We start from the raw sequence: 16366 nt of genomic DNA, 5'->3' as shown, positions 1-16366 counted from the left end.
TTATTTGGCTTTTTAACTATTTTGATCTGAGCGTCACTGATGAGTCTTATGTAGACGAAACGCGCGTCTGGCGTATAAAATTATAATCCTGGTACTTTTGATAACTATTTACACCACTGGGTCGATGCCACTGCTGGTAGACGTTTCGTCCCCGAGGGTATTAAAAATCTAAAATATCTTACTATCATATACTACAACACAGCGGAGGAGAGAATTAATTTCGAAAGATTTTTTATAAGTAACAGTTAGCACAAAAAGGGAGTAACAAAAAGATGTAGTTCAAATCGTGATATGTTAACCACTGCAGTGTTAGTTTCATTTAGGATGCATAGACACGCAGTTCTATTATAAATATTGAAATTTTCGAAATTCATAAGCGTGGTTCTGTTTTTTATTTGTATTACGTTCCAGATTGTTTTATTACAATCAGAATAAATTCATTAGAATCATTTCAAATCATACTGATGAAAGATGTGGTTTGTTTAGGGTCTTCTCATAGTTTTTTGCTTTGTTAGTGTGAAATTTTATAAAATTACTCATTAGAAATAATATGAATTAACAACATTTTATTGCTCATCAACTTTGTACATGTTTGGCTTTCTAACTATTTTGATCCGAGTCTTATGTAGACGAAACCCGCGTCTGGCATATCAAATTATAAGCCTGGTACATTTGATAATTATAATATAAGTCTGAACCATTTGATTTTCCCAATATATCGCCGATACATATACATTTAACGAAAACATGTATAATCTGCAGTAATGTATCTTCCCTCTGAGAATAATCTCCTGGCAACATACTATAATATTGCTATTTACTGAAATTAATTCATCAGTATGTAACGTATACAGTAAGACTGGCTTAGGTGTGTTCAATATAAACATTACATTATAATTAATTGTACCATTATTAATTATATGGGACTTACCCAGTCCATGTGATTTTTTTTTGTCTCATCGCATCACTTTTTTATGTAAAAGCATGCATACAACTTTACGTGGTGCTTTTTTTAGGAGAAAAATCACACGTATAACGGAACTGTATTAATTTGACAAATGGACGTTACAAAGGTCATCGACAAACCTTTCTGATAGATGTTTGTATAAACTGTATATAGCTAGTTGAATTCCGAATTAACAATTGTGTTATGTTATATTGCAAGACATTGACTCTGTTCAAGTTAAAGACAATGAAGGGGGATGGCGAAAAATTGGCATTAATCTTATCGCCAAAAGAAAGTCGATTTACGCTCTGGTGGGATTTGATGACAGTTTTGTCTTGATTTTTTTAAAAAATAGAAATGATCGTCTCGCTTCAGATTCCATTATGTTTGTATACTAAGGCTTCATGTTGATATAATAACATTAAAAAATCACAGTACCGAAAATGAAATATATTGGTTAAGTGTAATACCTTTTATATTAGCCATTACAAGTTACAAGTGAGTATATGAACACACAAAAAGAAGCTTCGTTTTACTATGCGTAGTTTTAATTATTACTTTTCAAATTTTTGTTTACTTCTTTTTTCAATAAAAAATTAGGTTAATTAATTAATCTTTTTGTGGAATGTATGAAGAAAGAAAAGGCGGATACATCGTACCTTCACACCCACTTAAACTTTAACCTAAAGCCCTTAACGACAGACTTTTACTTATGGATCTTAATAATGCATTACACCAATAAAAAACATGGGTTGTGTTATCTAGTCTACAAATTTCTAGTAGTCCCTTCCACTGAATAATTGAACGGATTTGTTTGATTGATATTTCGAAAATCCCCCCTGACATTCCAATCAGACAATATTTCAAAGTTGACAAAATACCTAAAAAGACGGTAATTGATGTTTAATAGATAGTAGAAATACAACTTTTATGTACTGTTTAGTAAGCATTATAATGAGTCATGAGAATGAAATTATTTGTTAGCAAGAGCAAAACTGACAGCGAGTCATAATATATAAATCAATTAGACGGAATAATATTTAATCTGTGTTTCATCCTCCTTTGCATTTTGAAGAAAAATAATATTTTCAATCTATAATCGGTATCTCATGCTTGATAAATCATATTAAGTTAAAGTATAAACATAATTTATTTGGGGCACTAGCTATCTAATTTAAGTTAACCGATTTGACCCAAATTCTCCAATTGATAACAATGGAAAACATTTATTCAAATTTTAACAAGGTTTAAATAAACAATTTACAGGGCATGGGCTCGAAAATATGTAGTTTCTTTACGTGTATATTAAAGTCTAGACGCCGTCTAATAAACTATCGAGTTGACATCCGATGGTCATATAAGCGATGTTAACAACATATCATATGTTTCATTTTTTGTGTACTGTTTAATTTCATACTACATATTAAAAATATATGTTTATCTTCGTTTTAACCTGTATAAAATAAAGTAAATGTGGATCGAATCAGTAATCAAATGATTTACGTTTTTTTCAATGTTGACATTCTTTTCCTTTAAATAACTGAACACGCTTAATTCCTGTGTTTTATATCTCTAGGTTAGAGGTTAAATTGATGTTCACATGAATACGGATTCAGTGAGTTTGAATTATTCACTTGCAAGTGAATAATTCATCGTCAACGTTTCTTAGGTTATTTTGACAAAACTGAATCAAACGGCAGCTTAAAACGAATTGTTATTTCACTATATAACTTTCATTAATAATTGAACAATACAAATATATACTTTTTTTATATGTCTCGTAGCTCATGCCCCTTTAAGAATCAGCGACATAATAAAAAAAATGATATCCTGATCATGTAAGACTACCTAAATCTGTTTAATTAGAATTGTTGGATCCTCTATCCTGTATTTTGTGAGGACATTTGTACAATCCAAATTATAAAGGAGTAGGTCCGGTAAGGGCCGATTTTGGCCTCAAGTTTCAGGTTCATCTAACGAAAGTTTTTGGACACTTTTTAAACACTTAAGTGTCTACTTCAATGGATTCGATTAGTTTATGTGAAAGATTTTAACGGATTTGGTCATTAAAAACGCTCTGATTCAAGCATAAATATGAAGAATCTATCAAATATGCCAAAAAATGTCACTTTTCAGATGATTTTGTCAAAAATGAAAGTGGCCGCATCCGTGTTCATCCTTAACCTTTATATATGTTTTATATTATCATAAAATACAACTTGCACTTCAATATTATGAATGAACACGAATGCGGCCACTTTCATTTTAGACGGAAACTGTCTAAAATTTAACCAAAATGCTAAAATTTTTAAGATTTCAATAATTTAGCATGACTTAATGATGCTAGAACGCGATATTTGTGCATTGTATTGTCAAAAACAGCTCATATTTATGTAGCAGAAGCATTTTACTTTCCAAAATATAGCCTAAAGATTACATTTTCACAATGTTCTAAAACTGCTATATTTTGGGGCCAAAAAGGGGTCTTACTGAACCTACTCCTTTGTAATAAAAAATATTATTAAGTTAGAAGTGATATAATTTCAAATGAGACTTTGGACATATGCATGAAAAATGTGGCGGTATTCTATTTTTTATCTTAACCTTTCCCAAAAGTGGGACAGTAGTGTAACAACAAAGTATAAGAACAAACTGTAAACGCCAGTTGAATGGCTTACCTCAATAGCTATGAAATGGTAGGAATCACAAAAAAACACGAAGTTACATTCAAAACCTGATTTTGCATACTGTTGCAGGAAAATAGAGATACTCACAACAAAATGGTCAATGTTGTATTGTTTAATCCCCTCCCGCAAGACAATGAGTTAGAGAGCGTATACACTGTACAGTGCACGGTTCACAAAAAATGCGTGATGCCATGTCCATGAGTGCTCGTCTTATTGTATATAGATTTTTCTTTTTAAACTTAATAAGACATGAAACACATAAAAACGATATCTGCTTAACTAAGAAAAAAGTAAAATCACAAAAATACTGAACTCCGAGGAAAATTCAAAACGGAAAGTCCCTAATCAAATGGCAAAATTTAAAGTTCAAACTCATCAAACGAATGGATAACAACTGTCATATTCCTGACTTGGTACAGGAATTTTTTTATTTAGAAAATGATGGATTAAACCTGGTTTTGAAGCTAGCTAAACCTCTAACTAAACTAAATCGAACCTTTATATACATCTAATTGAATATGACATAAGGTTTGCCTTTTTTATTAGCATGAGTGCTACATACTATTCCATGATATTGTGTATGATTTTTTTCATTCTTACCAGACGACCATTAGATTACTTTAGTCTCCACTTTAAGCAACTTTTTAACAAGCGTTTTGCATTATGTCTTTGAATTTAATTGTATGTTCTTTAAATTGATAATAATAATTTGTAAATCGTTAGAATGCAAATATAACCCAAACGTATTACTCATTTGCCAAGGAAATTTCGACTTAAGAACAGAGATATATGAAACTTTGTCCTTAATTAGAAAGAATCAATGTGATAAATGATATTTATTTTTCAGTCTGTCTTAATATTTTAAGATATTAATTAGCATTACAGAATAACTGAACTTATTATAACTTTCTTTTTTATCGTTGGACAGTTATTCCATTAGATATTATGCCAAATATCCTTATCTTTTATATTTTTCTAAAAAAAATATATTATGCGAAAATGCAATTTTGATTGTAAAAAAATGAAATAACTGAGCTGATTTCGTTTTAGGTATGATATGGTTCAAATGTACCCAATAAAGCTGTTATTTCAAGTTTAGTATATATTTAACCCTAAAAAAGTACTAAATAATAAACAAATGAAAAAAAAATCGTGTGTGCTTTGTTACTCAACATAAGAAAATAATTAAAGATACAAAACTTTTTCACTTGCTATACGTACCGTCAATAGGATATGGTTTCTGCAAAACAGTTTCATTGCATTGTATAAAATTGATGAAAATTTCCTTCTGCATTATTTGATCAAATGATAGATTTTCACTTGACAGACTATTTCTAGCTGCCATTCCGAACAAAATTCTGAGTTTTAACTCCAATAATACTCCCAGAAAACTACAGTTCACTTTCTTAAGTTAACATTAACATCACGATGAGATGCAGGCGTAGAAAGTATCCACTGATGTTCCATATCACAGTAATCTAATTATTTGGCATGTCAATTGTCGTATTATTTCATTCCCAGCTTTGTATTTTTTTAATAAAACAATTATTAAACAATGTCCCAAGTAAAAGTCATTTGACAGTTATTATTTAGATACAGATTAAATGAAGTACTTTTGACAACGTAATCTCTATATACTATTTAGTATAATACCAATTTGCGCAGAACACTTGGATATCGTTAGTGATCAATCATTCTTATCCCAATGAAGTATCGAGCAGTCAGTTCTATCTAAAAACATAAATGATAGTTCAAAGTATGATAGTTCACGAGCTCAGATTAATTTATCCTTTGTAAATCTTTCTTGATGAAACAAAAAGTCGCTGCGATTACATTTTTTAACTTTAACAATTGATATTTGAAGTTAATTGTACAAATGTGGTGTATAAGGCAACTTCAATTATGTTAAATCAAAGTTCGAACTCTTCTTACACATGCATAATGATTTACAGATGGAAATTAATCTTCCGGTGGTAAACATTCAACCAAGAGGTGAAACAGAGTTTTTCCGTGTATAAGTGTAATATATGCGAACATCATACAGAATTATGAAATGTATGTGATTAATTTTGTATATAGTCATTCAATTCTTCAATGCAGCTGCTCTTGATTTTTAGCTTGTACGGGGTATCGGTAAAACATCCGGTTTTGTTTTGATAGAGTAAGAATTACTATGTTATGGATTCACCTAGCTACAGGTGAATATCATTTGATGTATGTGTTTATTAAAATGAAGGTGTAGTGTAATTGCCAATTAGAATACTATCCACAAGTTACCAAAGGACGAGAATGAAAATAACTATAGATTACCGTACGGCATTCAACAATTAGCAACACTTATATCGTCAGTAAACTTTAAAAGGTTACGGTATGGAAAAACTAATAAAATTCAAAGGGAAGATAATTACCTTGTGAATGCTAAAAACATAAACGAAAAACAATTATAGTAGATAGCAACGATCGACAACAGTTTCCTGATTTTGAACAAGCACATCATTGAAATATTGTAGCGTTGTTAAATATTTATGCAAGCGCACAACATTCTTCTATCCTAGGACAGCAGTTGAAACTTGGGAGTAATAAAATTAACGGTACCAATTTTCTTGCACCAGATGAGCATTTCGACAATACATGTCTCTTCAGTGATGCTCGTGGCCAAAATATTTGAAATCCAAAGCTTATATAAAAGATGAAGAGCTATAATCCAAAAGGTCCAAAAAGTATAGCCAAATCCGTGAAAGCAATCAGTAAACTGAATTAGCAAGAAAAAAACCAGGTATGATTAGTTAATGTATATTTCTTCTTGACATTGATAAAAGAAAAAAATATGGAGATAATTGTACTCGCCAATAAAACAACTATCTATTAATATCAAAGTACAAAATCAGTTGTTTGTCCGGATTGAACATTGAATAGTTCTAAAATATTAAATATAAAAAAAAACGTTTTATGAGAAAATAATTGTAAAATCTCTGAAATTGTAAAATCACTGAAAATATTGCTAGAGAACTTTAAACTTTTGGGAGTAATAAAATTAACTTTTTAAACTTGTAAAATAACTTATTACAAGTTTAAAACTTTATAATAGAAATGTGTTTTAAAAAATGAATCAACCTGTCCTCGGGAATATAAACAATTTGCCGATTATAGGCTCAATGGCAATTGCCTTTACTAACACTTTTGAGTTGACATTTCTTGGCAAAGTCCTTAATATGACGTTCTTAAGATTCTGATGAAACATTTGCAAACTGTCTATTTATCCCTACCACCATGACCTAATAAAAAAACTAATCATTTGCACTATGTTGGACATACCTCTAAATAAAGGCAACAGTAGTATACCGCTGTTCAAAAGTTAAAAACTGATTGAGAGAAAACAAATCCAGATTACAAACTAAAACCGAGGAAAAACATATGAGAGGAAAACAGAAACACTGAAGTACAACAAATACTAGTACAGGATATATTAAGGGGAAAATGATGAATTGAATCTGGTTGTATGGCTAGCCAAATCTCCCACTTATTCGGAAATGTTACAAAAAAATTATCGCGACAATACTACGTGATACACAGGCAAAATTTTCTCACATGAATTTCACATGAATCTCACATGAAATTCACATGAAAAATTTCACGTGAGATTCACCTCAATCGAGCTTATACATGAAACTCACGTGAAAATGTTCATGTGAATTTCACGTGAATTGAGATTCACATGAATTTGATGTGAAATTTTTCACATGAATTTCACGTGAAATTTACAACAACAAAAAATGATATTTTTCATGAATTTAATTAAATTTGAAAATTTAAAAGTTATTTGAAATACTCTTTTTTGAAAATTCATGTGAATTTCACACGAAATTTTTTTACGTGATTTTCACATGAGTTTCACATGAGATTCACGTGAAACTCACAAAAACTGATTTCACATGAGTTTCACGTATAAGCTCGTTTGAGGTGAAATTGATGTGAATTTCACGTGAGATTCACATGAATTTAAATTCACGTGAAATTGATGTGAGTGAAATTTGCCTGTGTAGAGCACAAAATAAACGCAAGAACGTTCAACGTAGAGAAACGCACAAATAAATAATATAAATGTCGTTAATTGTAAACCACAGAATAACAACGAACATCTTCCTTTAACGACAGCACATCACAGACATCACAAACAGTGACGTATTTTTTAAGGAATATATAATCTTGAAAATCATACAATTATTTTAACAATACTCATGATTAATTTATGGCAGTATTGAAAGGCTTTTTAAATAAATTTTGTAAGGACGTCATCATCATTTGAACTAATACAATACTTTATCAATAGAAAATGGAAATTAACTCGACTACACTGAAAAATAAGACTTGTGTTTTCTGCTCTTTGTTAGGGTTGTTGTCTCTTTGAAATATTATCATTTCGATTCTCAGTTTTATAATGTGAAATGTACCGAAAATGTAGAATTCAAACCACAAACGATAAGTCATGACACAATATCAAATCGAAACCAAAACAGACACATCATGGATAAACACATGAACGTTGGATGCACTAATACCGAGACACGTCGTATAGCAATGCAAATTCACACTCGGCAAAACAGTTACAGTCGAGAATAGGTCACGTTCGGTACTTCGGTAGACATAGATGTTAAACCACAATCTAAGACGATGTGAAAATGTCATTGTTAGTTTAGACACAGACACATCGTAAAGATAACCAATTCGTGATGTTGTCCATTAAAAATTTACGGAGTGCTTTTTTATCTTTCTTCAGAACTTGGAGCAGTTTCTGCGTAAGGAACATACTCATGTTTATGAAGTCCGTATAGTGTGATCATACACGAGTATAGCGCATTAATTGTGATAAGTAAACACCATACGAGGGGAGGGTATGTTACTGGTGAGAAATGGGAAATTATAATTGGGACGTTGAAATCATCCCGTTTGTCATAAATTTTAAATGTGAAGTCGTCCGTCTGTATCAATACCGATGATAAGATCAAGGTGTGAAAAGAGGGACGAAAGATACTAGAGGGACAGTCAAACTCATAAATCGAAAATAAACTGACAACGCCATGGCTAAAAATGAAAACAGACAAACAGACAAACAATAGTACACATGACACAACATAGAAAACTAAAGAATAAGCAACACGAACCCCACAAGTAATCCTTCTAATATCAGCAATATCCTTAATTTCAAGTTCACTGGGATTTATGAGCTGAACGTACTAACTGAAATATGGGTTATTCAGTGATAGGACATCATCACTATATCTGAAAGTAAAATTAAAGAATTTTGCTAGGTGCTTTTTCTTTTTGTCTTTTAGAAAGTTCTGAATGAATTCTGCTTCATACGAGTACAAAAAACAATTCGGCCAGAAGGGGTGCACTATTAGTAACCATTGACATGCCGACTGTCTGTTGACATATCAATCATTCAAACTTAACAAAAGGGTCAAGGTGACCAACTTTTGACTGGTTGGTTACTTATCTTCAGAAATACAGGTACAAAGTATTGCTTACCCAGATAATCTATTGGGGATTTTTATAACTATTATTTTGTGGATATAAATGTCTAAATACTAATAATACAACACTCTAGTCTTATTTAATTATTACATAGACATAAGAAGATGTGGTGTGAGTGCCAATAAGACAACTCTCCGTCCAAGTTCAAGTTACAATTTGTAAAAGTAAACCATTATATATCATTGTGTATGTCAATGTTTTGTCCCGATATAAAACTAAGAACGAAAACAGGGAATGTGTCATAGAGATCCGACAAAAACAGAAAATCTATTCTTAATTTGCCAGAGGATCATATGGCCTAAACCAATCAATTTCTATATCTTTACATGTTGTTTTTTTCACTCCCTCTTATGACGACAATCACTTTAATGTACTCCCTTTAAATTTGATTCTAAAATATGATACAACTAGTGTTATTCTTCTCTGATAATAGATTCACGACAATAAACATTAACTCACTGTCAAAGAAGGTAGTAATATGAGCTTGATTTGTCTTCTTTCTGTGGTAATTATGTAATAAGTTTCACAATTTCCTCATAATTTCGACGGTTCCATATATAACATTTTAATTTCTTTCGGTCATTTGAAGTCACTTTATTGTGTAGGTTTGTCCTTGATTTAACGACATCTGTGTCAGAGCCATTTCTCAGTTATGTATGCCAGTTATTTAGTAAAAACTGTTCACAGTATTAATAACAAGAATGTGTCCATAGTACACGGATGCCCCACTCGTACTATCATTTTCCATGTTCAGTGAACCGTGAAATTGGGATCAAAACTTTAATTTGGCATTAACATTAGAAGGCTCATATCATGGGGAACATGTGTACTAAGTTTAAAGTTGATTATACTTCAACTTCATCAAAAACTACCTTGACCAAAAACTTTAACCTGAAGTGTCGAACGGACGAACAGACGAACAAACGAACAAACGGACGAATGAACGGACGGACGAACGCACAGACCAGAAACATAATGCCCCTCTACTATCGTACAAAAAAGATAGAGTAAACTAAAATAAAATTATTTTCCTTAAATATGTTGTAGACTGTTGTTGTTTGTTTGTTTGGTGTTTTTGGTCTGTTTCTCATTTTTTTTTTTAAAGGGGAGGTTGTTTGCAAATAAAATTGATTATGTTGAGGGTTACTGCTGAAGTTTTTTTTCCATTTTTATCAATGACTTTTTTTAATAATTTTAGTGATTTTGTAAAGTCACTGGTCAAATCAGGGATAAATAAAGGCAACAGTAGTATACCGCTGTTCGAAATTCATAAATCGATTAAGAGAAAACAAATCCGTGTTACAATCTAAAACCGAGGGAAACACTTCAACTATAAGAGGTAAACAACGAAAAAACAGAAACACTGAAGTTCAACAAAACACAAACGAAAATGCAACACACACAACAACAACAAGCTATAAGACACTGATAACCATTGCCATTTCCTGACTTAGTACAGGACATTTTAAGAAAAAAAATGGTGTGTTGGACTTTGATTTGTGGCTAGCCAAACCTCGCGCTTTTATGGGAATGTTAAAAATAACACTAAAATGACAAAATTACATGACGGGAAACAGTAGCATTAAATGAACATGCACAGTAAAATAGTACATTTCGACATGCTAACTACAGAATTAAAACGAACACGTAAAACAAACTAAGATTGCACACCAGAACCACGAACTGTCAATCACACGGCTGGATCAACGCCACAAAAGTGACGTCACATGTAAAATTCTAAAAGTTGGATATAAATCCAGATCAGGTTTGTAATTATATTATTTGATGTATTTATAAAAATTACAAGAATAATAATATAGAATTGTTTTAGTAATCAGATAATTAATTGTATTATCTAGCTTTGTCAGTATGTCTTCTATACCAAACTGTTAAACAAATAAATCGTTTACATATAGTTGCTTTAAACTAAAATCTTATAAATGAACTTGGTGATTAATTATCTTTACTTTCTACAAAACATCCACAAAATTTACACATTAAATATATATACACAGAGAAGGTACACGGAGACCATCATCTAATACGGATGGTTTTTTTTGTAAATTTAAATATATTTTAGTTTTATTTGGTAAACAGATGTATCAATATTAAGAAAACGATAAATTTATAAATCAGATTATAGTATTTAAATCCATTTCGGTGATTTAAATTTCTGCAAAAAATTCTGAATTGTATATAGTTTACATGTCTCCGGTACCATTGAGTTTTATAAAGGTAATACGAGAATTTCCCCAATCTTGGACCGTAAAATAGCCGAAAGCAATGTTTTCAGGTTTTCAATGAAATAAGCAAATTTTCAGACAGGAATGCGTGCAAGTTTACGTTTAATCTTAAACATTATCATACTAATAGAGCATTTGCATTATTCACGTATCAGGATACGTGCATGGATCGACGTATACGTATCGACCAGATTTGTTTACAATAATGATTTTACCACGATCTCAATTAAAATAAAATGCATTATACAATATTTTCATCGGGACCAACTTGACTTAATTTATCCTTTCCTCATATACGTGTTATACGATACGTCGATACGGATACGTCAGCAAATACTTGATTAATGCAAATGCTCTAATAGTCAGTATAAAAAAATATACTTTTTACACGAATATCCAAGTTCAATATATTTTTATTGACTATCATCCAGATTTTTTGGTTTACTCTGAAGGTTAATATCACATAGATAAGTAAAAATAGAAATATAACTTGTAAAATATTATAGAAAGGTCGAAACTATACCGGTACAATCAATGCACATCCTAAATTATTTTTTATGTTAGATAAAAAAGATGTAAAAGAGGAAAAACAACAATAACAACTACTTTGAAATTAACATAATTCCATCATCCTTTCCTCCCTAATGACAACGCTGATAATTACCTACATGTTACAACGGATTGCACAACGAGTGCCGACAGTGGAGCAGAATACTTCCATCCTTTTTAATATATGTTAATGCCATCACGACCTACATGTAACATCGGAATGTACAATTATTTTGTAGGGTTCATATTTTTTAATCTTAAGTTTCTATAAAATATGTGTTTTTTTTTGCTCTTTTTTCAATTTTTTTTTATAGAGGTTGTTTTTGGGGAGGATGATAAGCTGTTTTTCCTTTAGTCGTGATGTTGTCTGGTATCATCAGACCCTAAATCATAAATGCTTGATCAAACTATACTTTGCTTCGATTTGACTATGGAAAATAATAGTTAAGTATGTATTCGGTTTGTTGTCTGCTCTATGGTCGGGCTGTTGTCGCTTTGACACATTCCCTATTTCCTTTCCCAATTTTATTGTCAAAAGTTTAAAAGTCTGCTTACTTTTTCGCCATTTAGTTTAAAGTTAATATTTTGTTTTGTAGTAATATCCCTATTCCATAGGTTCGGTGTCACGATCAACTATCAGATGTGGTGTAGAAGTTGACAGTAACTAAAGCACATATTGATAAAGCTCAAAGAATGCAGTCGTTATGTTACACTGATCTTCTCAGGTAAGGGGTCGGACAGATTACAAGGAGGGACTGAATTGTTCGGTTATGTTTTGCTTTCCCTCTCCACAGTTCCATGCTCTTTAATGCTTACAAAATGTATTGTCTACTAAACTTTTGACCCAAGAGTATATTGGAAGTAAGTGGCGTAACAATTCCGATCGGTTTCATTTATTGACATAATTTGATGTTTGTGTAAATTGGCTCATGTAATTGATAGTCTTCAGTATTCTCACACATACTCAAAAGTAATTATCCAAATATTCTGATGATATTTTCCTTTGTGTCGAAGATACATTTGGTTTACAACAAACACCTTAATTATACAACGAGGTAGCTTTATATCTGCGATTATTCGATAACTGATGTATTTCTGCAACGAATGATTGATCAAGATCATGCCGTATTTACGTAATGTATAAATATACAGAAAGAGCTTATAGTATTCTATATGCAATGGATATATAAAATTTATAAACAAAACGCGACAAAATATTTCTGGTAATAGTTGCGCAATATAAAAAAATTTAATTTTTCAGATATTATCATGCAACATGACTTACTTTAAAATCGAGTAACAGACGTTTTGAAGTGAATAGAGAAACAGAAAGGGAGCGTCTAAACACCACCTAGGCCGCCTTGGTGCACTAAGCTCCAGGAAGTGCACTAAGCCCATGATGGGGTGGTGCTATGAATGAAAAAAACATACCATCGGACGTAGTTTTTCATGAAGATAATGTATCTGATTTTTTTAGTCATTAAAAATTGTAGTTAAGCCGTTATTTGATTTTTTCTACCATCAAAGGTTTTGTCCGACGGCACGTGCCAGTAATTTACCAGGTAATAAAATCACTGATCCATGAAGAAATAAAGAAACAACAATTACACGGCTTATATATAATTACACCTTTTTGTTTGTCGTGTTATTGCGTGTATTTTGTTTTTGTAGGATTTAAAACAAAACTTTGTATTTCTTTCTTTTTTTGTGTGTGTATTTTTTAATACGTTATTTTGTTCGTTGTAATTCGAAAGTGCACAATAAACGACTATTATCATAAATTCATTTATTAATATTTCATTTTTATAACTATCAACAGATATAAAATATATAGTTTATAAACATATGTAAGTAAGTAAGTAAGTAAGTATGGATGACATTATCAATAAATAAATAAATAAATATAATAAAGAGTCACAAGCAAATATAAGTCATGGTTTGTCTATATAGATACACATCAAAGATTTAATATCTTGGTTTTGTACGACACATTTCCGTTCTGTAAAACCATATAACTACATAACCTAAATTATTTCAGTTCTGTAAAAACATAACAGCATATAAAAAAAAATTCTTCTACTATTTAATTTTGATTTAAACTTTTTGGCTAAATCTGAAAAATTAAGTTGACTAAACGGTATGCGTTTTCTCATCTTTTAAGGTTTGTATTGCCCGACCTTTATTTGCTTTTATCTTCGCCGTTCCACTATGATCTCTGGATAGTGGTGGATATTTGTCTCATTTGCAATCATACACGAACGATCTATTTATATGAAATATAAATTTAATAATAATTACCTCTTGCAGAATTTCAAGCGGTCTGTCATACTTGTTGAAAATGGGTTGCATTGAACCCAAGGACGCCACATTTTAACTCTTATATATTTGAAGTAAGTCTGTATTATGATTTGTGTCTATTCGTGTAAATATTGAAACAGGAAATGAGCCAATTTCTATTGTTTTTACTATTTTATTTCCGCAAATCTTTTATTTCCAAAAGCGCAAATAAACACTTTTTCCAAATATTTTTTTTCCAACAAAGCATCAAAGAAAAGATAAACAGCCCTTTTATCATTACTAATTAAGAACAAAGAATATAATTTACTGGTTAAAAGATAATCCATCAGAATTGATTGGATCAATTAACAAGGTGATCAGACATTACACAAGTAGAATGCGTGTCACGTTAAAAATGTTAATAACTTTTAAATCTCTTTAAATCATCGAACCAACTTTTAACATATTTTATTTAAAATAATGATTTATCTTAAATTATGATCTTGGTGCATATTTAACCTTTGCTTCATATCCTTAGTGCAGTATTTACAAATTCGTCAAGTTTCATTGGATTCAATCAACAATGTGACAACTGGACACATTACACAAAATCGGCGCGTGCCATATAAAATGTTAATAACTCTTTTATTTCTGAATATATTTACCCCAGAATTTAAATATATGCTCTTTATTCAAATCTGTATCGTACTGAATGACCTTGGTGCTTATTTGAATGGTCCATCATGGGCTTAGTGCACTTCCTGGAGCTTAGTGCACCAAGGCGGCCTAGGTGGTGTTTAGACGTACCGAAACAGAAAGACATTTCTGACCACTATACTATTTACTTCACAAGAAATTTGTCTACAAAATGTTCTGTTTCTTGAACATAATCGAATCAGATGATAAAATGAAACCATGTGGTAAAATAGGCACTAGATACGAAAGGTAATTATATAGTCATCAACAAAAAAGTAATAAGTTGGAATCTTGTTAAACAGAGGTCACGAAATAAGTACCTCTTAATTTTTTTCTTTTTTTTTCTTTAATTTATTGTCAGGTATATATACTATCATAGTTTTAATAAAATGATTTATGAATAAAAGCACAGAAAATCCAATGTACACGACTATGAAATAAATCATCACAAATAATCAAACAATTGCCTTTTCTTGAGCCCTTGCAACTGTTATATCAAAAGCGTCTTCCCAATTGATTATTCCTTGAACTGTTAAATCAAATAAATGATAACAGGGGTACAAGATCAGCTATTTCCATATATGAATTGTTGTTTAGAGTTATTATTTTGTCGATTATTGCTAGTCATGTCCCTGGCATGCTGTATTAGATTTGTTTATTTCTTTGTTTTATTGTGGGGAAAACACAAATTAATTGGAAACAATCGGTCAGAAAACCAAGGTTCCAGTTTAATCTTGACTCATGTTACATACCTATTGAGTTGACCATCACTAATAACGATAATCATTTATTTAAAGCAGTTTCACACGAACCAATCAGTAGAAGGAAAATGAGATGTAATTTTAAACGCATCATTTTGTATTCATATATATTTTTGAATATAGTATAGTGATTCAAATTCAATGTACAAATGGTAATGCTTGTTATTAGATCTCTACCACTCTAAACTATCAATTTAAACTGATTTATTTTTCTTTGATGGGGACACAATAGTTTCCATAATTTCCTTAGCGTCCCTATACTCCTCAGGTTTTACTCCAAATAAGTTAAGTTTTCTGTAAAGTCTTTCGCAATGTCCATTGTAACATTCGACATATCAGTGTTTATAAAAGCGACTGTTACCCTTGCCTTCGACATTTGGACATCTGTAGCCCTTTTCACAAAAATCTTAAGTGTAAAATTAATCTTACGATAACATTATTCAGTTGAATTGTTAAGTAATATTTTAGACTTACGATAAATTTTACACTTAAGATTTTTAGTGAAAGGGCTACCTGCATGGTATGTCTTGGTTTGTCATTGAAGTCTTAGGCAAAAATCTACTAACGATATGGAGATTTGGTATGATTGTTAGTATGACAACTATCCATAAAAATTCAAATGAAGCTTTTTTTAAAGCCAACATTATAGGCGAGTGACTTTAACCATAAAAT

At 31.0% G+C, this 16366-nt stretch overlaps 1 protein-coding gene across 1 annotated transcript in view; it reads right to left on the bottom strand.

The window, feature by feature from the left end:
• Positions 1–5192, bottom strand: part of LOC139511084 (calcitonin gene-related peptide type 1 receptor-like) — a 41810-nt gene extending 36618 nt beyond the window's left edge. The window contains exon 1 of the mRNA XM_071297656.1: positions 4855–5192. Within this exon, the coding sequence (XP_071153757.1) occupies positions 4855–4978 (124 nt within the window). The 5' untranslated portion in view covers positions 4979–5192. The remainder of the gene's footprint in view (positions 1–4854) is intronic.
• Positions 5193–16366: the final 11174 nt, after the last annotated feature.

Source organism: Mytilus edulis, chromosome 2 (genome assembly GCF_963676685.1).
Source record: "Mytilus edulis chromosome 2, xbMytEdul2.2, whole genome shotgun sequence".
In the NCBI taxonomy this organism is placed as follows: Eukaryota; Metazoa; Mollusca; class Bivalvia; order Mytilida; family Mytilidae; genus Mytilus; species Mytilus edulis.
This window is presented reverse-complemented; position numbering and strand designations above follow the sequence as displayed.